This window comes from Narcine bancroftii, chromosome 11, assembly GCF_036971445.1.
Source record: "Narcine bancroftii isolate sNarBan1 chromosome 11, sNarBan1.hap1, whole genome shotgun sequence".
Taxonomy (NCBI): Eukaryota; Metazoa; Chordata; class Chondrichthyes; order Torpediniformes; family Narcinidae; genus Narcine; species Narcine bancroftii.
In genome coordinates, this window is record NC_091479.1 from 46480631 (window position 1) to 46507579 (window position 26949).

Here is a 26949-nt window from a genome sequence, read left to right on the forward strand (position 1 = left end):
GTGGTGAGCTGCCATTAGGTCCACCCCATACAGTTAACCCAAACCCACTGGAGCAAAGAGTCTCGGTAGGCAGTTCATCTGAGAGTCGTCCAGTTGGTTGGGGGTGAGTGGTAATGCTTGTTTGGTGTGTGCTGGAGTTTGGACACAGATCCAGCAGTCCGATCTGTTCGTGGTGGTGGTGAAATCATAGGTTATGGAGAGGAACGTGATCAGCAATCTGACATTGCAAATGGTTGCCGCTAGCAGCAAGGGTAGAAGCAGGCATTGCATGTTCCTGTGGGGTGGAAAAAAAACTCATTGTCCCTTTGTGAGATGGTGGGTGTGGAGACAGGAGAGGTTGGTTAGGCCCAGAATTGCGAACCACTGGGAATCTCCAGCACTGAAAGCAACAATCTCCCCCCTTTTGGGGTGGACTTCATGGCTGTTGTACCCATACTCTCCCCAAGTCTTCAGTCTCGGGGGATTTGGGGGGATCTGTTTCCGGGGATGTGAGTGTTAAAGGTGGTGAGATATGCGGATGTCTCCTTGGCCGGTGGGGCGTGTGTTAAAGTGATTCACAGCCTGTTGCAGCTCCGTCAGCCACCCCCCCTCACTTTGATGTGTGCAAGGGGGTCAGAGTGCAGATGCTCTCCGTGAACTGGCCTTTCATCCTTTCAACTGACCCGGATGCCTGGGGGAGATAGGGGATGTGGAGCAGCCAGGATATCTCCACCTCAGCAGCCCATTCTTGGGCTTTAGACCCCGAAAAGTGTGAGCCCGGATTGGATCGGCACCTCCGACAGGATTCCGTAAATGGAGGACAGGGGCTGTAATCCTTTAATGGTGTTATTCTGGTTGGCTTTCTCACAGGACACTGCCACCAGTGCAGCAGAATACGTATTCACCATGGTCAGGATATACTAGGTATTTTTTTAATCTTGGTGAGGGAGGAGTCCAATATCATTGATCTGCCATACACGACCAGCTCCCATGCCACAGCAAATTTGTCCCGGAGGCCCTGTTGGCCTTCCTCTTGACTTTACCTGCTGACAGATGGGGAAGTCAAGCACGTTGGTTTTGAACTGATTCCGGGTGAGGGCGACCCTGAACTGTTCTGCCCATTGTCATGTGCTGTCAGCCCATCGGTGGCTGATTTTGCAGTGAGCCCACACAGCCAGATACAAGCCTGGATCACAGGCAGCTCGAGCCGCTGGAAAGGGGGTAATCAATACCGGAAGGCAGCGGCTCTCTACTCTACCATGGGGAACGTCATCATCAAAGAGGGAGAGGGGGGCTCCAGCCAACTTGCTGAACTGGCAGCAATGGCATTCACACTTCAGGACACCACTGGGCCCATTAACATCCACCCCGATTCATGGGCAGTGGCCAATGGCATGGTGGTCTGTATGGCCCAATGGCATGAGACAGGGTGAGAAATCCACGATGCCCCCTTTGGGGACAGCACCACGGGCAGTTGCTCTGGGACCAAGCCCCCACAGAGAGATCACAGTTCACCACGTAGACATCCAGACCTGCAACACCATAGAGGAGGCTGCGCACAATGTGGCCTTGGCCAAAGTTGCTCAAAGATGCACTGACTCCACCTCCCCACCAGACACTGACAATGGGGCACTGGCTGCCTGGGCTCACCGCAAAAGCAGCCATCTAGGGGTTTACAGCACATGATGATGGACAGAACAGTTCAGGGTCGCCCTCACCCTGAATCAGTCCAAAATCGACGTGCTCGACTTCCTGTGAGAAAGCCGACCAGAATAACACCATTAAAGGATTACAGCCCCTGTCCTCCATTTACGGAATCCTGTTGGAGGAGCGATTCAATCCTGGCTCACACTTTTCGGGGTCTAAAGCCCAAGACTGGGCTGCTGAGGTGGGGATATCCTGGCTGCTCCACATCCCCTATCACCCCCAGGCATCCTGGTTGGTTGAAAGGATGAAAGGCCAGTTCACAGAGAGCATCTGCACTCTGACCCCCTTGCACACATCAAGGTGGGTCGGTGGGGGGTGGAGCTGACGGTGCTGCAACAGGCTGTGGATCACTTTAACCCACGCCCCACCAGCCAAGGAGACAACCCCATATCTCACCACATTCAACACTCCCATCCATGGAACCAGAGCCCCCAAAAACCCCTGAGAGTGAGGTATTGGGGAGAGTTGGGGGAGATTGTCACGTTCAGTCCAGGATATTCCCAGTAGTTCGCAATTCTGGGCCAAAGCAAACTCTCCTGTCTCCACACCCACCATCTCACAAAGGGACAATGAATTTTTTTTCAACCCCACAGGACATGCAAGCACTGCTTCTACCCTTGCTGCTAGCGGCAACCATTGGCAATGTCAGATCGGTGATCACGTTCCTCTGCATTACCTATGATTTCATCACCACCACGAATAGTTCAGACTGCAGGGTCTGTGTCCAAACTCCAGCACACACCAATCAAGCATTACCACTCAACCCCAACCAACTAGACGACTCTCAGATGAACTGCCTACCGAGACTCTTTGCTTCAGTGGGTTTGGGTTAACTCAACACTATTCCTTCCACTGACTCCCGATGGGGTGGATGCTTCAGGAACCAGTATTTGCCTGCCTAAAATTGGACCACCACTCGAGTCCCGACACTCTGCATCATCCCACAGCTCCTCCATAGACCAAAGAAGTGTTGGTTAAGACTCCCCCAAAGACACACCTCCACCCTCCCAGACGGCAGCTGTGACGGCTAGCACACAATGTAACCGGCCTCCGCATCACCACCTCTGTTGGTGTCAGCAAGGTGGGGGGCCCCTGGACCATAAATGGGACCCACTGGGTAGGTGGCCACCATATCTACTCCTAGCTTACTGCCACCTGGTAGGGCTGCCATTTCCCCACATTCAAGGTGCCCTACATCCACTCTCTTGATGACCTATGGGAGCACCCAGCCTTTTAGCGACCACTGCAACGTGCCCTTACTGCAGGCGAATTATTCTGGATGATCGCCTTCCTCAGATATGGCACCGCATGGCTCTCCAACGAAGTGACCCAGATGACCACCCTCCTAGAGATGTTGGCCAACGAGACAGCAGTGTCCCTGCACCATACACAGGACACCCTGACCTGGACAGTTGTGGAGCTGAAGGAGAGAGTTATGGTGGAAATGCCAAATCAGATAGCCCTGGACTACCTGCTGGCGGCTGTGCTGTCATTGGCCAGGAGTGCTGCACCTACATTCCCAAGGAATCCTTTAACATCACCCACCTGACTGACCACATTCGGGACTCAATGGCCAAAATTCAAAAATCCAGGGACCAGCATCACCACCTCATGGGGATCCTGGGGGCCATTTGGCTCCATGAGGGGCATTTGGGTGACTATCATTCACTGGGGGATTGCACTTATTTTTGTTATCATTGCTATAGTTATTCCATGATGTGATTGTCAATTTATATGCACCCTTGCATTGCCCCATTAAATCTTCTTATTACCTGTCGCACTTTATTGGCAATCAGCATGTCTTCCGAAGGGGTGGATTGTCAATGGAGAGGCAGTATCCACCACCTGGAGGCGCTGCTGTGCTCCAGTTCAGTGGACACATTACCTGCCAATCAAGGCCAAAGACTCACTCCAAGCCATCAAGGTGACCCTTGCGATTGGCCCACGTAAATCACCAGGAACTGCTGTCCAGGCATCCTGGCCAGACTCACGCCTGACCTTCACCCAATTGGCCCAGGTGAATTATCTCAACTGACCCCTGCTGAGCCCCTGCACTTGGCTTCGAGCATTGGCCACAGCAGTCAACGGGGCCCAGCCTGCCCCGAGAGATTGGCCCTCCCAGCACGGCCCGCAGAACTTTAAAGGACCATGTCCCCCTTTCTTCTTTCTCTTTCGACTCCCTCATGGCTAGTAAGTAGCACCTTTCACACTGGGTTGGGATGAGTCTCGAGGTCAGCTAGGAAGAGCCATGTCCATACCGGTCAAGGGGTGGGAGCTCACAGTATCACCTTGATCCTGAATGTTGAATGTGTGCGTTCATGTAATTTCCCCCAGGCTCTGATGGTTTCTCCCTCCTAATTAGAAGTGTATATTTACTCCCTGCGTATTCTGTGTGTGGAGGTTTTCTTGACACATCGACCCTGTTGTCCTGTTTCCATCCCCAAAATAAAAGTGTGCTTTGTACCTCCGCTTTGGTCTGATTCTTAACCTTTGTGACCCACACGAACCCGACAACAATGGAGGAGGGGAAGCAAAGTATTTTATCAGTAAATGGAGAGTCAAATTACTAGAAAAAAAACAGATAGATCTGATCAGAATGTGGCAAGAAATTAATGTATGTTTAGGGAAAAAAGGTAGGGATCTCAAGAAAAGCACCAGTGTGTAAATATGTGTTATTGCCTATGAACAGAGGGAATAGAATATTCAATTTTTGGGAAGGAGATTTTATAGACATCAAATATAATATGGGGAAAAGAATTTATATAAATCAAAACAAAGGTGGAAAGAAGATTGAAATATACAAATTCAAGAAGAAATAGGGTCAAGATTGTGTCAAGAATGTTACAAATATGATTTATGTCAGTTATAAAATTACAATTGTCTACATCAATTCTGTTATACTCCATATAAATTAAATGGACTTATCTCCAATTATTCCGAGAAATGTTTTCAATGTAATCAGGTGATCGGAACTTTTTTTTTCCATTCGGTTTGGACCTGTGTAAAAGTGGAAGAATTTGGGAAGGATTTCAGTATATTATTAGGACAAATTCTGAAGATAAAAATACGAATCATATTTATGAAGCAGATACAAAAATGAATTTGGAAAAATTTCAAACAGCCATAGCAGCAGTGAAGAAATGTGCAGCACTAACGTGGAGAGCAGAGAGTTTTGTAACAAGGGACGGGACATTGAAATGCAAAACTGTGTCACCATGTAACCACATAACCATTTACAGAGCGGAAACAGGCCATGTCAGCCTTTCGAGTTATCACCGGTTCACGAGAACAAATCCACTAGCTCAATCCTCCCACTCTCCGCCAATATTCCTCCAACCCCCTCACCTCCATGCACACATCCAACCATCTCTTAAATGACAGAAGGGACCCTGCTGCAACTATCTCATTCGGAAGAACATTTCATTCTGCCACCACTCCCTGAATGAAGAAGCATCCTCTAATATTTCTCCTAACGTTTTGCCCTCTTACCCTTAACTCATGGCCTCTTGTTCCAAACTTCCCTGCCCTCGGAGGAATGATTTTGTTTATGTCTAGTCTATCTATTCCTTTCATAATTTTAAATACCTCCATCAAGTCCCCTCTCAGTCATCGACATTCCAATGAATAAAGTCCCAGTCTCCTTAATCTCTCCCTCTCATCCAGATGCTGTAAGCCAGGCAACATTCTTGTAAATCTTCTCTGCACCATCTCCACCTTATCTATATCCTTCGTATAATTTGGAAACTAGAACTGAGCACAAAACTCAAAACCTGGCCTCACCAATGCCTTAAAGAGCTGCAGCATCACCTTCCAGCTCCTACACTCTATGCTATGATTTATGAAGGCCAGCAGACCATATGCCTTCTTAACCACCCTGTCTACATGGGAATCCACCTTCAGTGAACTCTGTACCATAACTCCAAGATCCCTCTGTTCCTCCTCATTCCTCGTCACCCTCCCCTTAACTGCATAGGTCATATTTTGATTATTTTTTCCGGAATGCAGCACCTCACACTTGTCAACATTAAATTCCATCAGTCCACTTTTCTAAACAAACCAAATCCTGTAATCCAAGAAAACCTTCCTCACCATCCACCACTTCCCCAATTTTTGTATCGTCTGCATATTTGCTTACCCTGTTAACCACCCCCTGAACCAAATCATGAATATAAATGATAAAGAACAGGGTATCCAACACCGATCCCTGAGGCACACCACTTGTCACAGGCTTCCATCCTAACAGACAGTTGTCCACCATGACTGTCTGCTGTCTATCTCCCAGCAACCTCTGAACCCATCTCACTATCTATTAATCCCTAGTGATGAACCTTCCTAACTAACGTTACATGCAGTACCTTATCAAAAGCCTTTACTAAAATTTAAATAGATCTCGTCAACCGTCCTACCTTCATCTACTTTTCTCCTCACCTCTTCAAAAAACTCAACAAGATTCATCAAACATGATTCTCCCTTCACTAACCCATGCTGGGTGCCCCAATAAATCTCTGCCTATCCAGATATTTGTACATCCTATCTTGAAGAATACCCTCCATAACCTTCCCCACCACCGAAGTCAAAATTACTGGCCGATAATTACTTGGCCTACACCTACTGCCTTTTTTGAACAACAGAACTACATTTGCAACCCTCCAATCCCGTGGCACCACACCCTCCTCCAGTGATCTTTGAAAAATCACTGTCAATGCCCCCACTATTTGTTCCCTCACCTCCCTTAAAGTCCTGCGAAAAATCCCATCAGCACCAGGAGACTTATCCACCTTAACTGACCCAAGAAGCTCCAAAACTCTCACTTTACTAATCCATATTCTTTCCATAACTAACCCCTTTGCCTCTCTTATCTTGTAGAGCCCAATGTCTGCTTCCCTCGTGAATACAGATGAGAACAAATTGTTCAATATTTCTCCATCTCATACGGTTCCTGACATAGTTCACTGGTCCCATCATCCAGTCGACCTATTCTATGTTTAACCCTCCTTTTACTGTTCACATATCTGAAAAAACCCTGAGGATTCACCTTTGCCTGATTGGCTATGGACACCTCATCCCTTTTTACCTATCTCCTCAATCCCTTGTTTTTTATATTTGGTGTAGGTCTCCCTCTTGTCCCGAACCAACCTCTTAATTTCACCAGGAAACCATGGCTCCCTCGAACCTTTACTCTTCCCCTTTGGCCTGACTGGAACATAAAGATCCTGTACTCTCAAAATCTCACCACTAAATGTCCCCCAAATTTTCTCTACATCCTTTCCAGGAAAAAGTTCAGCCCACACAACTCCCTTCTCATTTCTCCAAAGCTGGCCTTCCCCCACTCGAAGACCTTCAACCTCGGACCCGACCTATTCCTTTCCATCATTAAGCTAAAACTAATGGACCCATGATCATTGGATCTGGTTCGCCCTAACGCTCACCTCTGTCACCTGCCCCATTGCATTCCCAAACAACAGATCGAACACTGCTTCCACTCTAGTTGGCGTCACAACATATTGCTGCAAAAAGCAATCCTGAACACAATGCATAAATACTAAGCCATCCTGCCCTTTTACTGACTACATTTCCCAATCGATGTCTGGAAAATTGAAATCCCAAACCAACACCACCCTATTTCACTTGCATATCTCACCTATTTGCACATTTGCTCTCCTCGTTCCCTTTCCCCATTTGGAGGCCTATAATATACCCCATAATAGTAACTTCACCCTTCTTATTTTTCAGCTCTACCCACACTGCCTCTCTTGACGAGCCCTCCAGTCTGTCTTGCCTCAGCACTGCTGTAATATCCTCCCTGACATGTAATGCCACACCTCCCCCTCTTAATCCACCAACTCTGTCACACCTAAAGCAGCAAAATCCTGGAACATTCAACTGCCAGTCACAACCTTCTTTCAACCATATCTCGCTAATGGCCACAATATCATAATGCCACATGTCAATCCACTCCTTTAGCTCATCCAGCTTCCTTACTACGCACCTCGCATTAAAATAAATATAACTCAGGTATCTCCTATATCCTACCTTCTGCATATCCTCCTCTCTACCATTCTAACAATTTTCACTGCAACATCTGTTTAACACTTCCTGCTTTTCCTCCCTCAAATTATTTAAACTTGTCTCTTTCCTTATCCTACCAACCCTCACCGTATCACTATCGCCCATTTCCTTTTTTCCCTACAGAGTTTGACACCACACCTCTGCCCACCATAGTCTGACTATCCCCTTCCTCAGTATTCAAGGTGGAGTACTGATTTCTGAAGATTACAGACTTGGGTGCTTGCACATGAATCTGACCCCTCCCTTTCCTCCTCCTAACGGTAACCCACTGACCCTCATCCCGTGAGACCCTGTGCGACCATCTGCCTGTAGCTATTGTCTACAATAGCCTCATTCTCCCTAACCAGAGTAAGATCATCGAGCTGCAGCTCAAGTTCCTTGACCTGGTCCTTCAGGCCACACTCCTTGTCCATGATGGCCTCACTCTCCTTAACCAGAGGGAGGTCTGGATGTCTGTCTCTGGATTCTCTGCTCAGAGGACCACCCCACATTATCCATCAAGTCCTGGTCTCTCTGTGTCAGCAGGAATTCCGTGCTGACGACTACCTGATGGCTTTGTGGTCATAAATGTTTGTCTATGAAAACATTTCCACGAAGATGATGTGGCAAAGTCTAGCTGACTGGAACATTGCACCAATCTTTCAGAACACCTGAGACAGGTAGATCCTTGGTTCATAGCGGCACTCGGTGCCCTTGTACTTAGTTTCCATGCTCAGTCTGATGCAACCTCACACGATGAAGGCCACATTGGTTACGCCCTTAACCCCATTGTCATGGAATATATATTTGGGAGAATCTGGTAAAATTAGAGTAGGTTAAAAATATACAGCCTATTCCAGTGGAAAAACAGTCATTGATCCCATTCCCGAGCAAGAGAATGTCGGACAAAAGGCATGGGTGGCATCACCAGGTAGTGGCCCTCCTGTAAAAGGGGAAATAGTGACACCTGCCCAGGGTAACACTCGGGTAGCTATTGAGGGACAGGATGGTTTAGTTTGTGTCGGACTCTGGCCTTACCCTACCCTCAATTTGGTCTGTGTCGTCTGAGTCCAGCGTGCTCGTTGAATGAAGTGATAGGAGAAGGTATTCGGTTTCACAATCAGTTTATTACATAGTACAAGAATAAAACTTAACAGAGCTCTGATTCAGTCATTTGTTTCTTAAATCACCTTCTCGGTGAGCTATTCCCCAAGACTCACACCTACTGTCCAGTCTCTTCTGTTTATATACATCAACATTGTTACATTGACCAAGAGTTGGCTTTCTTTGATAGACTCCTTGCATAAGATTTATCTCAAGCAATTTCCTGCTCTGCAATTATCGATGATGTGGACCTCCTATCTTAATCCCCAAGGCCAGAACATCCTGTTGTTTTGATCAGAAGTCAATTCATACCCCAGATATTTCTAATTATTTCTTTGTTCTCGGCTGGCCATAGTCTTCTGTTCTAATCAACACCTCCCGTGTACCCTTATGACATCATTCCTACTAAATTGGTTTATCCATTTTATTTGTCTCTGACATTCTCAGTCATGGTAGTCTTATCGCTTATCCTTGCAATACACTTATCTTCCTGTCACTGGCCTGTTTCAGAATAAATCACTGTCCCTATGGTTCCTCCAACCTCATCCTGTCTAACTTCTCCTATCTGCTATCCTCTTACTCCCATGTGTGCTTTACAATGAGCAGTGTAACTTTGGGGATGAAAGTATTTTCTCTCTTTGTATTTGGAGGCAGCAAATTCTACACATACTATAATCAGCCAGTGGGCTGATAACGCCTCAAACCGTGCATCTTGGCGCCTCACAGTTTGGCGGGCAGCAACCTCCTTTGAAGAAGACCGCAGAGCCCACCTCACTGACAAAAGGCAAAGGAGGAAAAACCCAACACCCAACCCCAACCAACCAATTTTCCCCTGCAACCGCTGCAATCGTGTCTGCCTGTCCCGCATCGGACTTGTCAGCCACAAACGAGCCTGCAGCTGACGTGGACTTTTTACCCCCTCCATAAATCTTCGTCCGCGAAGCCAAGCCAAAGAAAAGAAGAATAATCAGCCAACTTTTCTACATACTGTGGCTGTTACTTAATTGCATTAATATTTCCCTTAAACAGTATAATTGAAGTAAATAGTAAATTGTTACATAGTAATGGATAATGAATATATAATGAATAGTACATAGGCATATTTTCCATGATTACTTAACCCCTTGGTTCCAACGGGGGAGACTGGCAGCGCGAGTCGGGGAGGGGAGGAGAGTCTTCATGATTTGGAACGGGGTTAGTTGAATTCCAGACACTAAAGCCAAGCCATCAGGGCCCTTGCTCGGTCTGCAGGCTTATGATGTTTCCACATTCTCTTTGACAAGCTTGTCGCACCGTCAGCTGTTTGTGGGCGGGAAGCCGTTTATGAATGGGCTGCGTCTGACAGCTGGTTTGTGTAACAGCAGGTCCTCGTGTTATTGTGCAGAGGACCAGGAGCTGGCTTTAGGGAAGAGGTGAGAATGGAGAGTTGTCTGGAATGTTGTGAGTTGTAGCTGACCTGTCTGTGTGAGTGTCCCAATACCCATTTCTTAGTCATTCACAGCAATCATTTAAAAGTCTGCTCTATCTTTCAGAATACAGTTATAATAACATCTTAACTCTTCTACCCAGCACATTCACTTCATATGCAGAGGGCATGAACTGCCAGACCTCAAGGTAAAAGCAGATAGGACACTTGCACTCTCGGTTTTTTGAAAGTGAACCTTCCATAATTTATTAACATTTTAGACCTATTATCCACTTTCGATGCAGAGATGATGGGCAGCGTAATGTTGATGTTGTCAGTTAAGCAACTGACTGGTGCACGAGGATGTTTTTCGGTCAGGGAATGGTCTATGAGTGACCGCAGCACATTCTGCAGGCCACTGCCACCCGGTTCAGGATCTTTCTAAGGAGGATCTGCCATGGTCTTCGAGGCAGATCCTCCTCCCACGCAATTCGAATGGGATGTTCTCTGGGGTGACAGTGACCTGAACTTCCCTCATCTTGTAGGAAGATGGTGAAATCTTGTTCCTCTGAGATCGTACTCATTCGATGAATGGTCCAATGTGATGGGAAGTAAATCGGTGTAATTCTTTGCGGCATCGTGATATGTGTTCAGCTAAGTCGTCAGGATATCCAAGAGTCGTGAAGTAGTCTGACAACTTGCCCACTGCACGATGTTTATAGAGTAAATGGCGATTGTGATGTCACTGAAACCAGCCAATTAAAACCCAAAGAAAATCTCCTTTTAAGGTGTAAAAGTTGCCTGATGTTGATCTATTATAATTTATATGATTATAAGTTGAGGAAACATCCCCCCCCAAAGAAAATCTCCTTTTAAGGTGTAAAAGCTGCCTGATGTTGATCTATTATAATTTATATGATTATAAGTTGAGGAAACCCCCCCCCCCCAAAGAAAATCTCCTTTTCAGGTGTAAAAGCTGCCTGATGTTGATCTGTTATAATTTATATGATTATAAGTTGAGGAAACGCCCCCCCCCCCACAAAGAAAATCTCCTTTTAAGGTGTAAAAGCTGCCTGACTTTACAGTTCTACATGACGAGTTACCAGACTTTGGACATGGTACAGATATTCAAAGATGATTCCTAGAACCATCTCACAATTCCAGCTCTGAAACAGGCAGCCTGGCCCTTCTCGTCCAGGCCCAACACTTTCTCTCTTTCTTAATATTTCATCTAAAATCACAGAATAGAACATGAATTACTCCATTCCAGTACATATTGTTACGGAGTCCAGAGGACCCCAAAACCCAGCAGCAATAGATAGGCACCACAGCACAGGGTTACTTCAAGAAAAGTAGTTGTTAATTATATTTGAAGAAGAAAACAGAATTAAATTGTAACTGATTCCTGTGAGAAACCCAGCTAAGTGAAGAAATCATTTCACACAGTGGGTGAAGTGATAGAACCTTTTATCAACGTTCTTGCAAGAGCGGGTGTCCTTCAGACAAGGCACATTCACTGATATATTTACTTTCATTTTTATGCATTTCTTTGTGTTCATAAACCACTCCTTTCTTAATTGAATTGGTCATTTAACTGAGGAACTGTTCATTTAACCTCTCAAATGCTGTTCCTCTCCTTGTCTTAAAGCCCGCCCTTGTTTACTTCTCCCATTCCCTGATTTTGTGACCCCAAACTCTTTATTTAGTCTTATCCTTATTTGGTCAGATGCTTTGTCACAAGTTCCCATTCTTTCCAGTCTTTTAAATAGATCATTGTTGGGCGCTCTCATTATCCCCAATATGACTCGGACAAAGACTGAGGGGAACGATAGGCTTTATTGTACTAGAGACTGCTGGCCCGGGTCCAAGGCTAGGAAGGAGCGGGAAGGAGAGGGGACTCGACCTTTATGGCTGGGGTCACATGGGCAGGACTAAGGGAGGAGCCAAGTTAGAAGGACACCCGTAGAGAGGGGCAGCCAGCACATACAATCATATCACTACATTCACCCACCTTTAATAAAAATGGAACCCACCAGAACATAATCCACAAGCGGGGGTGACACCACAACCATAGTAACAGCTATAACACAACAGCAGCAGGACAAAACCCAGCAAACCAGGGGCGGGAAAAGCACTCCCCTCCCACCACCAACAGCTAGAGCAGAGGTGGCCGATCAGCGGCTCGTGAGCCACATGTGGCTCTTTTACTTTTAATATGCGACTCGCTGCCAGTCTTCTCCCCTCCCTCCTTGCCTGGCACTCATGCTGCTGTCTCTCCCCCCCACCTGATTCACACTGCCGGTATCCTCCCACGCACCCCCCCCTACCCGACTCACGCTGCTGGTCTCTCCCCCCCACAAGACGTATTGAGGGTTTGCATGGATGAGGTGCACCGCTTCAACCAGTGGGTCCGTCTTATGTCCCCTGACGTGCTTCCGAAGCAGAACCGGCTCTGGGGTGGTCAGCCAGGGAGGGATGGAGGAACCATTCGGTGATCTAGGAAAAGCAAAGAGGTGTTAATGCAGGGTTGTCATATTAGCGGTGCATAGTAAAGACCAGATGGCGTGGAGGGCTTTGGGCAAGACGTCCTACCAAGCGGGATACTGGCAAATCTTTAGATCTGAGGGCCAGGGCCATTGCCATCCAGACGGTGCTGTTCTCCCTTTCCACCTGGCCATTACCTCTGGGGTTAAAGCTGGTGATCCTGCTGGTGGCTGTGCCTCAGGCCAAAAAAGTACTGTTGCATTTCCTCACTCATGAACGAGGTCCCTCGGTCACTATGGATGTAGTCAGGGCACCCAAAAAGAGAGAAGATACTGCTCAGGGCCTTGATGACCATAGCTGAGGTCGTATCTGGGCAGGGGGTTGCAAAGTGGAACCTGGAGAAATTGTCCGCCACCGTCAGGATATAGGCGTTCCTATTTGTGGTCAGGAGGGGGCCCTTGAAATCGATACTGAGTCATTCGAAAGGGCGGGCGGTCTTGATGAGGTGTGCCTTTTCTGGTCGGTAGAACTGAGGTTTACACATGGCGCACATTTGTCAGTGTCTGGTCATGGACCAGTCATCCTCAACGGAGTACAGGAGGTTTCACGTTTTAATGAAATGATACAACCTCATGACTCCGGGGTGACATAGGTGGTCATGGAGGATCTGGAGATGGTCGAGATGCATGCTGGCGCACGTCTCTCGGGCTAGGGCATCCGAGGGGACATTGAGCTTACCCGGCTGGTACAAGATGTCATAGATGTAGGTGGACAATTCTATCCTTCACCTCAGAATCTTGTCAATCTTGATTTTACCCTGTTGTTTGGCACTGAAAATGAAGGCCACTGCCCTCTGGTCAGTCAACAAGTAAATCTTTTACCGGCCAGTTAGTGTCACCAGTGGCCACCACTTCAACGATCGCTTGAGACTCCTTCTTGACAGAGGAGTACCAGAGTTCGGGAGTTCGGAACTGTGCAGGGTGCGAGATAATCGGACTGCCTGTTTGGTTTAACATGACAGCCAGTGCGACATCGGAGGCATCGCTCTCCACTTGAAAGGGGACAGATTCATCCACGGCATGCATCGTGGCATTTGTGATGTCTCCCTTAATTTGGTCAAAAGTAGCCTGGGCATCCGCCGACAATGGGAAGGTGTTTGTATGAATTAGGGGGTGGGCCTTATCGGCGAAGCTTATTGAGCATAATATGAAAATAGCTCTGGGCACCCCTTAAACGACTTCAGGGAGTTTGAGACAGGGAACTCCATGAGGGGTTGTATGCGGTCTGGGTTGGGGGCAATGACACTATGTACCATGATACATCCAAGAAGGGCCAGGCGCTGCGTGTTGAACACGCATTTGAAGGACTTGGCCATATGCATGAACTTTGCGAGATTCGCGTCGTGGTCCTGCTGGTCATGGCTGCAGATGGTGACATTGTCAAGGTAGGGGAACGTCGCTGTCAGCCCGTGTTCCTCCACCATCTATTCCATCACTCTCTGAAAGGTAGAAGCACCGTTAGTAACCCCGAGACACACCCGCAGGAAGTGAAAGAGCTTTCCGTCTGCTTAAAGCCTGTATATATTTGATCAGCTGGACAGAGGGGGAGTTGATGGTAGGCTAACTTGAGGTCACTGTCGAAAAAATGCTGTACTAAACAACTTAATTGACCAAGTCGATGATACGGGGAAGCGGGAACGCATCCAACTGGGTGAAATGGTTGATGGTCTGAATATAATCAATTACCATCCAGGGCTTGACCGCACCTCTGACCACGAGGACCTGTGTCCTCCAGGAACTGGTGCTAGGGGCTATGATCCTCTCTGCCAGGAGTCATTTAACCTCAGCCCGGATGAACTACATGTCTTCCAAGCTATAGCATCTACTCTAGGTGGCCATTGTTTTACAATCCAGGGTGAGGTTCACGAACTGTGATGGAGGGCAGCACCCGTAGCATGGTGTGGTTGTAGTATGGTGCCGGAGACTGGGTACTGAGTCCGCAGGACGGTGCCGGTGGCTGCGTGCTAGGACCACAAGGCAGTGTCGGGCACTGATGGCTGTGGATGGTCAGCGATACTTAGGGTCTCCTGAATGCCATCATCACACTCCAGAACTGATTCTGAAAGTCAAGGCCCAGAAGGATCCGTGCGCTGAGGCGAGGCCAAATTAACAATATGAAATTGTTATAACACTCCCCCCCCCCCCCCACACCACCACCATAAGTGATGCTACACAATACCCCCAGATACTGGTCTGTTGGTCCCTTGCAACCATTGAAACCATCCTGGTCATGGGTCGGACTGGTAGGGAAAGTCTCTGGACCATGTCAGGGTACACGAAGCTTTCCGTGCTGCCGCTATTGAAAAGACCATTTGTTTTGTGCCCATTCAACTTGATCCACATCATGGAGTTTGAGATCGCGTGAGGACTGGCTTGATTCAGGGTGACTGATGCAGGATAGACATCCCTTCATCGATGTCATCAGCAGGGAGGCCTTCCCAAGATGGTGACCCCCATGTTGACCACGCAATGTTCGATGAAGAAGAAGACGGAAATGGAGTAGTGCTGGTCGGAAGTGATGTTGTCAGGGTGGTAGGCGGAGGTGCCGAGGTTGGGAGTGATGGCCAACAACATGACGCTCCCCTTATCGCGCATGCGGTCAGCGCCAGAAGTTCCTCAGGAATGCACGCCGCACTGCTCCCGGACTGTAGTTGAGACCTGCAGACTTTCTGGTAATGGCCCCTCTTCCCATAGACTGAACATGTAGCTCACCCTCGTGGGGCAGAGGCATCACAAATGCTTGGACTGCTCACAGAAGTTGCATCTCAACGATGCTGACAGCGTGATTGTAGCCGTAGTCAGGTCGGTAGCGCCTGATGCATAGTCCCATGCGGAAGGCCCTTGTGGTGGAACATACGGAGATGGTTCCTTTCTGCCCGCGATCGACACCGTATGGCGCTGGGCTGAGTCTAAGGTTCTGATTGAGCCTTTTGAGTGGGAGCCAGTCCTCCTCGAGGAGTCGTTGCCAGATATAATCTGACCTCAAATCCCACACGTAGGTGTCTCAAATCAGTTCTTCCACGCATTGGGTCAGGGATATAGTGGTCATGAGTTTCCCCAGTCTTTTCCTTGTGTGACCAGGGACCAGACAAACTCCAGTGGATTCACCAGGCTGTTGCTTTCTGGACGTCAGCACGTAACGGGGGTATGCCACGTTCACTTTAGTCTTGTACAGCAGCTGTAGCTCAGACATTGCCTCGTTGTGAGTCGCACTGCCTTGGATTGTCAGGAAGGCCCACTGGCCGACTCGTGCCTGAGGATTTTTAACTTCTTCTTGTCGACGTTGACCACCTCAGCAGCAGCATCGAGGAAGTTACTGAAGCAGTTCATCCACTGCTCGAAGAGCACCAAAGCACCTCGGACTTGGGGGTCAACATCACCCCTCCCTCACATCACCCTTTCTGACCCACCAACTCTGCCTCCCCATCACCCCTCCCTACCCATCACCACCTCCCTCCCCATCACCCCTCCCTCCCCAACAACCCTCCCTACGCACCACCCCCTCCCTGCCCACCAACACCTCCCTACCCATTACCCCCTCCCTCTCCATTACCCCACAACTCCTTCCTACCCATCACCTCTTCCCTCACAAGTCGACCAAAAAGAAAAAAAAGGAAAAGGAGCTTATCAAAGAGAAATATAAATTCGAACCAATTGTCATGAAACCGCGAATCTCCACCAGGATGAGCCATTGAGAGCTTCAGTTTTCCAACCAACCTCTTGTATATATGGCTCCATATTTTCCAAACCAAAGTGATATTTATCATGTAAATTATGTTATTTTTCCAAAGGAATACAAGATCTCATTTCGAGATCCCAGCTCTGAATCCCCAAATCCATCCCCCATCTCCGAATCATGGCTGCACATTTCCTTCAAACACCTGAAGTTGATCGTTAAAATTCAGTTTGAGACATTGTAAACCTTCATTTTCATCTCTATATTTCCCATCAAAATTAACATTGGATCCAATGGAAGTTTAACCTTAATATATTTCCTCCAAAAATACTTTAATTTATATCCCAAATGGTTGAACCTTAAGACACAGACAAGTCAAATGACAAAAAGAACCTATCTCTTTATCACATCTGAGACATAATTCTGAAGATATTAAATCTTTTTAATTTTTGAGGCATTAAAGAGAGTTGATGCAAACAATGATTTTGTACAAATCTGTAGGTAACATTAATAATTTGCGTTGTAGCCCTGGGAGTTGAAGCTCTGCCTTTTTAGAGGCTGGAAAGGTGCATTTTATACAGTTGGAGTTCCCGCCGTTAGATTGATTGGCTGACATCAGCCGCATGAATAACATAAGCAGGATTCATGCCCACGGGAAAATTCTTCCATACGAATCCCCTTCTTCCCCAGCCTGGTGTTGCTCTGTTAGCTGGGCAGCCTGGCCAGCCCCATTTTAGGGCTGCCTGACTTGTACTGCCCCAGCTTCCAACCACGCTGGTTCGTGATACGGGTGTCAAGTTAATGAGTTATGCCGCTGTTTGTTACTGTGCGTTGTGCCAGCCTGATTTCCGTGGTGGCGGTTCATGACCCACCCCGCCCCCTAAGAAACATTGCTACAGTTTCTAGTGTCCGTGGATGCAGTCCTCAATGCCTTTGGAGATCTGCCTCTGTGACGAGGTGCTGGCATCTCCACAGGTTGTGTCGGGTTCGTGTGTGTCAGCTTGAGCCTGTCTGTGGTGGAAACCTATGGTTTGCCACCAATGTCTAATTCGAAGATGGCTCTGTTGTTTGGGATGATTTGGAAGGGGTCTTCATAAGGCTTCTGTATTGGCCCTCTGTGCACGAACATGGACTCACAGTCTTTACGGACTTTGGAGATGTTGAAGTTGGCTTGCCTGTGTCTGGAGGGTGGGATCGGAGCCAGGTAACTGACCTGTGCACACAGGCTATCCAGGAAGGTGATTGTATCCTCCTGTTGTCTTCTGGACAGTGGGACAAAATACCCAGGGACCATGAGTGGTGCTCCGTTGACGAGCTCGGTGGAGGGTGTATGGAGGTCTTCTTCTGCAGTGCTGTATGAATGCTTAGCAGACCCCACAGAAGTTTGTCCACTCAGTTGGAGTCCTTGAGTCTGGTCCTAAGGGAAACCTTGAGGTGCCTGTGGAAGTGCTCCACCATCCCGTTGGACAGCGGGTGGTATGCTATCATGTGGTGTAGCTGAATGCCCCACTGGTTGGCATCATCACTCCACAGGCTGGGGGTGAATTGTGCTCCTATGTCAGAGGTTATGTGGTGTGGTAGTTCAAACCTTGGTACCCAGGACTAGAGGAGTGCTTTGGAGTAGGACCTAGTGGATGTGTCAGCCAGGGGATTGTTTCTGGCCACCGGGTGAAACGGTCAACCACCATGAACAGGCAGTGGAAAGCCTGTGAGATTGGTGAAGGCACCACTATGTCCACGTGGATGTGGTCAAACCTTCCTTCCATTGACTTGAAAGTCTGTGGGAGGACCTTGGTGTGTTGCTGTATCTTGTCTGTTTGGGACTGCGTGCACATCTTGGCCCACCCACTGGCTTGTTTCCACAATCCATGCCACACTGACTTCCTGGTCTTTAGCAAGACCGTAGTCCTGATTGATAGCTGCACCAGCCCGTGGATGGAGTTGACAACTTGTCACCTCCATGCCTTTGGGACGATGGGTCAAACCTGTCTGGCGGCCACATCACACAGGAGGTCAGTGTTACCTGTATCTTCTGGGATGTCCTGAAGCTGGAGCCCCGTGACGGCGGACCGTACTGAGGGATCTCGTCGTCTTGCTCCTGTGCCTTCTCCAGTGTCACGAAGTCCAGTCCATTAGCCAGACAGTAGATACTCTGCTTTGACAAGGCGTCCGTGACCATGTTGTCTTTTCCTGAGATGTGTCACATCAGTGGTGTACTCCGAGATGTAAAACAAGTGTCTCCATCGGGGTACCGACCAGGGATCGGAGATCTTAGCCAGGGTGAATGTCAGTGGCTTGAGGTCCGTGAAAGCCCTTCCCTTGAGAAAGTACCGGAAGTGGCAGATGGCTAAGTACAGCGCCAGTAGCTCTCTGTCGAAATCCTGAGGGCTGCAGATGCTTGCTGAAGAAAGCTAGCGGAAGCCAACTTTCTCCTTTCTGCTGCTCCAGAACTTCACCAATCGCTGTTCCTGAGGCATCGACTGTGAGGGCTGTGGGTGCGTTTGGCCTGGGTAGACTGGAGCGTAGTTTCCACAAATACTCGTGCAGAGTCATCCCAGGTCAAGTCCTTTGCTAGGGTGAAAATTGGGCATATGACTCGAGCAGTTGCAGCGATTAACCTGTGAGAAAACTTGACCATCCCCACAAACTCCTGTAGTCCTCTGGTCGTTCTGGGGCTCGGGAATTTGCGGATGGCCTCCACCTTGCTGGGTAGTGGTGTGGCCCCGTCTTTGGTAATCCTGTGACCCAGGAAGTCAATCTTGCTCAGTCTGAACTGGCATTTGGCCAGGTTGATTGTAAGGCCCAACTCACGTAGGTGATTGTAGAGTCTACTATGAACAAACCCACACACTCTGACTTTACTGTGGCTGGAAAGGCTCCTTTTATACAGTTGGAATTCTCGCCGTTGGTTTGATTGGCTGAAATCAGCCGCATGATTAACGTAAATGGGATTCCCGCCCATGGGAATATTCTTGCATTCTTGCCTTCTTCCCCAACCTGATCTTGCTTTGGTAATGGGCAGTCTGGCCAGCCCCATTCTAGGGCTGCGTGTCTTGTACTGCCCGAGCCTCCAACCACGCTGGTTTGCGATCCTGGGGATCATGTTAGTGAGTTTTCTGAGTGGCAGGCGGTGACCAGTGGGGTGCCACAGGGATCTGTACTGGGACCCCAGCTGTTCACAATTTACATTAATGATCTGGATGAGGGGATTGGATGTAAAATCTCCAAATTTGCAGATGAAACTAAGCTAGGAGGGGTTGTGTGGATGGAAGAGGGGGTCAGGAAGCTCCAGTGTGATTTTGATAAATTGAGGGACTGGGCAGATACATGGCAAATGCACGACAATGTGGATAAATGTGAGGTTATCTACTTTGGTAATACAAACCGGAGGGCAGATTACTATTTGAATTGCAATAGATTAAGAGATGGGGAAGTGCAGAGAGACCTAGGGGTACTTGTACACCAGTCTTTGAAGGCGAGCATGCAGATACAGCAGGCGGTTAAAAAGGCAAATGGTATGTTGGCCTTCATATCAAGAGGGTTTGAGTACAGGAACAAGGATACCTTACTGCAGCTGTACAGGGCCTTGGTGAGACCACACCTGGAGTATTGTGTGCAGTTTTGGTCACCTTATCTAAGGAAGGATGTTCTTGCAATAGAGGGAGTGCAGAGGCGATTCACCAGGCTGATACCTGGAATGGCAGGAATGACTTGTGAGGAAAGATTGCGCAAATTGGGATTGTACTCGCTGGAGTTTAGAAGATTGAGAGGGGATCTCATAGAGACATATAAAATTCTGGCAGGACTGGACAGAATGGATGCAGATGGGATGTTTCCAATGGTGGTGGAGTCCAGAACCCGGGGCCATGGTTTGAGGATAATAGGCAAACCATTTAGGACCGAGATGAGGAGGAATTTCTTTACCCAGAGGGTGGTGAATCTGTGGAATTCATTGCCACAGAGGGCAGTAGAGGCAGGTTCATTAAATATATTTAAGAGGGAGTTAGATCTATTTCTTCAGTATAAGGGTATTAAAGGTTACGGAGAGAAGGCGGGGACGGGGTACTGAACTTTAAGATCAGCCATGATCTCGTTGAATGGCGGAGCAGGCTCGAAGGGCCGAATGACCTACTCCTGCTCCTATCTTCTATGATTCTATGCCACTGTTTATTTCCGCACGTTGTGCCGGCCCGATCTCCGCAGTCGTGGGATTATCTTTACGTAACATTTTCCAATCATTTTGATCTATTTTTCTGCCTAAAACATTTTCCCACTTTCATCTTGATTTATGCAATTGTGTGTGAGAGTCTGTGAGACCATGTGTGAGTGCATGTGCATGTGTACATGTGTTTGTGCACGAGTTCATGAGGATGGAGGCGTAGGTGCATGTGTGTGTGACTGCACGCCTGTGTGTGTATCTGTTCATTTGTGTGTGCACATGAATGTGTGTGTGCATGTTTGTATGAAGGTATATGTGTGCATGCACTCGTGTGTGTGTGTACATCAATCTGCATGCCTGTGTGTGAGTGTGTGCAGGAGTGGGTGAGTGTGTATGCGTGTATGCATGTATACATCTGTATGATTGTGTGTGTGTTTGTGTGTGCGCATTTATGCCTTCACATGTGTGTGTGTTATGGAGAGGCAGTGTCCATCACCAGGTGGCGCTGCTGCACTCATGTTCAGAGGACACACTACCTGCCAATCAAGGTCACCCAGGTGACCCTTGCATTTGGCCTACCTAAATCACCAGGAGCTGCAGTGCAGGCAGTCCAGCCAGACTTAACCCTGACCTTTACCCAATTGGCCCACCTAAATCACCAGGAGCTTCAGTGCAGGCAGCCCGGCCAGACTCACGCCTCACCTTCACCCAATTGGCCCACCTAAATCACCAGGAGCTGCAATGCAGGCAGCCCGGCCAGACTCAGACTCAGCCTTGACCTTCACCCAAATGGCCCAGGTGTATCACCTCGACTGGCCCCTGCTGAGCCCCTGCACTTAGCTTTGAGCCATTGACCACAGCAGCCAATGGGGCCCAGCCTGCCCTGAGTGACTGGCCCTCCCAGTACTGCCCCCAGAATTTATAAGGACCATGTGCCCCTTTGGTCGGCCTCTTTCGAGTCCTCGTCGCTCATAAGTAGCACCTTCCACACTGGGTTGGGGTGAGACTCGAGGTCAGGTAGCAAGAGCCGTGTCTGTACCAGTCAAGGAGTGGGGGTTCGTAGTATAACCTTGATCCTGACTGTTGAATGTGTACGTTCATGTAATTTCCCCCAGTCTCTGTCAGTTTTTCCCTTGTTATTGGAAGTGTATATTTACCCCCTGCGTACTGTGTGTGTTGAGGTTTGTCCTGCTTCCATCCCGGAAATAAATGTGTGCTTTGTACCTTTGCTTTGGTCTGGTTCTCAACCTGTGGGACCCACATGAACCTGACAACAATGGAGGAGGGAAGCAAAGTATTTTATCAATAAATGGAGAATCAAATCACGAGAAAAAAAGACAGATATATCCGTTCAGAACATGGCAAGAAATTAATGTAGGGAAAAAAGGTAGGGATCTCAAGAAAAGTACCAATGTGTCAAAATATGAACAAAGGCAATAGAATATTAAATTTGTGTTATGACAGAGGTATAAGATATTTTGAAGATTGCAACACGGAAGAAATTCTTCAAACAATTAAACACAAATTTGGAGTGGCCAATGGGACCTTCTTCTATTTTCTCCCGCTTAGATTGTTCTTAAGAGAAAGATGGGGACCAACATTGACCCCACCTAAAATTAGTTAAATGGAACAAAGAGTCTGGATAGGGAATACACCCAAATTTATCAATGAAATGTACGATGCTCTCCAGAGAGAAAATTTAAAACCAGGATAGCAGAGTTCACAGGAAAAAGATGGGAGTCGGACTTGGATTTGACGATTTCAGAAAGAAGCTGGTCAGATTGGTGTAAGGACAGCACGACATCAATTAGAAAAGCAGGATATGGACTGGTTCAGTCTAATATTTGACACCAATTTTATCTTACCCCAGAGAAATGACCTAAACATCAGAAATGTGTTTCAGATGTGGGAAGGAGTTTTTCTAGACATCAAATATAATATGGGGAAAAGGATTTATATAAATTGAAACAAAGGTAGAAAGCAGATTGAAATATACAAATTCAGGAATAGGGTCAAGATTGTGTCAAGGGAGTTACAAATATGATTAATGCCAGATATAAAAATAAAAATCTCCACATCAATTCTGCTATACTCCATATAAATTAAATGGACTTATCTCCAATTATTCCGAGAAATGTTTTCAATGTAATCAGGTGATCGAGACTTTTTTTTCCATTCGGTTTGGAGCTGTGTAAAAGTGGAAGAATTTTGGAAGGATTTCAGTAAATTATAAGGACAAATTATGAAGATTAAAATACAAAAGGACGTGAGAATATTTGTGCTTGGTCATATATATGAAGCAGATACAAAACTGAAGTTAGATAAACATCAAACATAGCAGTGAAGCAATGTGCAGCACTAACGTGGAGAGCAGAGAGTTTTGTAACGAGGGATGGGACAATGAAATGCAAAACGGTGTCACGTTAAAAAAAAGACTTCTGGTTGAAGGAATCAGATCGGGAATGGTACATGGATATGGAGAATAAAAGTCCATCCACATCCTCCACATCACCCACTCTTTTTAGTTCATGGTTAAGAATTATTAGCTAGAAAATCAAATAACTCTGGGAATAATACCTACTGTATTATTCTTTGGGGAGGAGGAGGGAGGGTGTGGGGAGAAAATAGACCAAAGGTTTTGGATCATTTTGTATTCTGTTGTTATATGATATTCTCTTTATTGAGTTAACGCTTGAATTGATGTAAATGATAAACAAAAAAAGATGTGGGACTGAGACAGGAACCTTTTGACGGGCCACATGGACGTGGGTGAAGGTGAGGCCATTTTGGCAAGACATCACCGAAAAATTAATCGGGATAACAGGAGTGGCTTTCACAGGCAGCCCAGAGTGCTATCTACTAGGTAATGTTATGGATGTCAGCAACAAATTGAACAAATATACAATCTCATTGATAAAAATAGCATTGGCTGGAGCAAAAAAAAGTGGTGCGATCACTTGGATGTCGGACTCCCCTCTACTTATCGCAGAATGGACGGCAGAAATGGACAGCTGGAAACACATGGAAACATCACATCTAACGTAAAGAACAAATATGACACTTTTGTAAAGATCTGGCAGCCAGACCTGGACCACATTGGGGCCCAAAAAAGAAAAAGGACAATAAATGCAACTATTAAATTTATTTAAGCATGGTTTCCCCAATTGGATACTATATATTTTAAAGATATATAAACTTTGATGGTGAGCGGATTCATTTGTTTGGAAGGAGGGAGGGAGGGAGGGACCATTTGGCTTTTGTTTATTGTTTGTAAGAAAAAGTTTCATATATTATGATATTGAAACATTTATTAAGTATATTTTTGAAAATATTCATAAATAAATATGTTCGTCCCCCAGGGCTGAAGCGGCCCCTGGTGGTCAAGGAGGTCCTGCGCACCCCATAGCTGCCTGGAGATGGGGATGTACGCCCAGATGGCGTCGTCCTGGGCTGAAGGATGCAGCGTGCGACAGCCGATGGTGGACACAGGCATGGAGAGCATCGGCAGAGCGGCCTGGTAATCACCTGTGTTGACTACGTCATTCTCATCATTGTCGGGAGCCCTCCGTGTCGTCCACTGCCTGACCCAATCTGGTGTCAGCACGTGGGGGCCCGCTGTGTGGCTGTCCTCCTTCCCCACTCATGTTCATTGTGCCGGGAGAAGTGACGTCATTGCAGATGGTGGCATCGACGCCATTACATCAGCCAGAAGTGACGTCACACCATGAGCTGGAAATGACGTCGCTGTAGTTGTCGCCGAGCGGCACTGTCAGGGGCGGGGTCTGGTCCAGGTGCTCAGGGCACACATGGCAATCGTCGCTGGCGTAGCCGGATGCTGCACCTTTGTAGTCAGGGAAGGCAGAAGTTGTAGCAGGGAGGTCATAGAGGGCCGCTGAGCTGCCGGCTGGTTTTAAGAGCACCTGCCGCAGCGACATTCTCCTCCCCAGCTCGGTCTAGGGCTGCAGCTGTAGTGTGAGAAGGCCATGAGGCAGCCTGGGGGAACCTGGAATCAAAGGCTTCGAGGTGCAGGGCTGAGGTTTCCAGGGTTCGGACCACTTCCACTGTCTTAGTTAGGGTGTAGATATTATCTTCCAGCGGCTTCTGCTGGATGGCCCTTGAGTGTAGCCCTCAGACGAAGGGGTCCCGGATCAGCCTTCCCTGGGTTCAATCAGACACGGTCAGGCAAATTCTCGCATGTGTCCCAGGTAAGACTCAGCCATCTCCCTGGGTTGCTGGGCTTGGGAGCTGAGGAGGTATCTTGCACAGACCGCATTCATGGGGGGCTTGTACAAGTTCTTGAGAGTGTCCATTGTGCTCTTGTACGTGGAGCAGCCTTTGGTGCCTGGAAGTCATGGGGACCCAGCTTTGACCGGAGTAGGTCCAGCCTCTTCCGATCTGAGTCCAGGATGCCGCCTGTGTGTGCCTCCATGATTGCCTTGACCGCGTGCTGCCAGATCTCGAAGCATGTCTGGGCTTCTGGGACGACTTCAAGGCTCCCTGCACTCAGGAGTTTTTCCATGGCAGCCATGGGAAAATTTTGTGGATTAAATTGTGGTGCGCTGTTAGCCAGAATCAGACACACACAAGACTGCACAACAAGCTTTAAATCACAAAGACTTCCACAGAGCCAGGCTGGCTGTAGCTGTAGTAACTCTGAGTGAGCTTTGGGAAGCTGGCGCAGGCTTATATCCCATAGGGTAATTGACACCCGATTGGGTGGGGCTTGATCCATTCAGGCCGACTGATTGACAGCCGGCCAGGTGTTGTCCAGTCCCCTTACAGGTACAGAAGATTCCCCCTGCAGTAGGCCGGTGGTGTACCTCCACAAATTCCCATCCAAGCAAACCTTCATCAAAATCTCCTCGTGAGGGTCACATGATGTAGTGAAGTGAGACGGACGCTGGCCCAGGGGCTCTCCAAACACATACATTTTACATCTTTTAAACACCCTCAACCCCACTTATGGTCAGACAGCTGCAGTATGGACCACAGACCAAAGTCGAAGCAACTAGATTCAGCTATTGAGCAAATTCCAACATCTGTGGAGAAAACTATTCTTGGGGCTGGCTGCCAAGAAAAAGGAGTCCAAATACTTACAAATAAAGAAGGAAAGAACTTGGATCAGCAGAATGACATAAAAAGTAAATCTGAAAGCAAACACGGTAAGGAATAGAAATGGAAACCTCCAGAATAGATCGAGGTGTCTCATGGTGATGAAAATGGCGGGGTCACTTCGAGGCCTGCTGGTGAAGTCAGTGGCCAGTTCACCCTACAGAAAAAAAACCTGCAAATTGATATTGCCTTTCTATAAGAAATCCATCTTCCCACACAGGAGCATAAGAAACTGAGGAAAGAATCGGTAGGACAGGCATCATCGTCATTCTTTCACTCCAAGGCTAGGGCGATCAATAACAACACTTTGAGAGACGATGATTGATCCACAAGGCTGAGATGTATTAGTTGATGGTCAGATTTACTCAGAATCCTGGATACTTTTAAATTTCCCTCCACCTAACAGTGATGATTCTTTATTCAGGATATTTTTCTCAGGGTATCGGGGGAACGACAAAATATACTTGGAGGGGTGACTTTAGTTTTTGCTGGATCCTGTTCTGGACAAGTCAACCTCGACAGTATCCCAAATAAAAGCAGCCAAAACTACCTTGGCTTTTCTGAAAGATTGAAATTTGATATAGATGTGTGGAGGCCAATCCCCCCATTATTCCTCGACTCGGATTGGCCTTTCTTTGTTATCAACACAGCAAATTCGGAGAACATTCGTGCGAATACTTATCTTGAACCTTTGACCCTGTCTATCTTGATGCCAGAAAAAAAACAACTAATTCACAGAGATGGCCTTTGAACCCCACCCATCTTCAAAAACCAGATTTTGGCAAGGATATTAGTGACCAGATAAAGTTATTCTGGAAGTCAAACTGTGCCTCCTCGCCCACTAGTTTTGTATATTATGGGGACAAACAATATCACATACAAAAGGGATGAAGAAGAAATACATGTCAGAAATAGAAGAGCTGGAAACAAATTTGGAAATTGGAAAAGGTGTTCCAACAGTCTGGTTCCAAAGAATTCACATACTTAATAATGAAACAAATCAAATACAAATACATGTGGCATAGTTAAAAGAAAGAAGAAAGAAATCTCCCCATAGACCACCCCCATTGCCCCCTCCATCCCCTTGCTAAAAGGAAAAGAAGAAAAATGAGTACAAGGGACCACCAACGGGAGCATTGATTACTTTATTGTCCCTTTTCATAAACTGAGGCCTAAAGGAGAAAGGGAATATTCACACCCACCCTTTGTAAATATG

At 47.4% G+C, this 26949-nt stretch overlaps 2 protein-coding genes across 4 annotated transcripts in view; both read left to right on the plus strand.

Moving 5' to 3' along the window:
- LOC138745756 (uncharacterized) overlaps positions 1 to 26949 on the plus strand; it is a 404057-nt gene that overhangs the window by 96441 nt on the left and 280667 nt on the right. The window lies entirely within an intron of this gene.
- LOC138745755 (glycogen synthase kinase-3-like) overlaps positions 1 to 26949 on the plus strand; it is a 54208-nt gene that overhangs the window by 13362 nt on the left and 13897 nt on the right. For all 3 annotated transcript variants that reach the window (XM_069903030.1, XM_069903028.1, XM_069903029.1), the window contains one exon: positions 23981 to 24138. In XM_069903030.1, the coding sequence (XP_069759131.1) occupies positions 23981 to 24027 (47 nt within the window). In that variant the 3' untranslated portion in view covers positions 24028 to 24138. The remainder of the gene's footprint in view (positions 1 to 23980; positions 24139 to 26949) is intronic.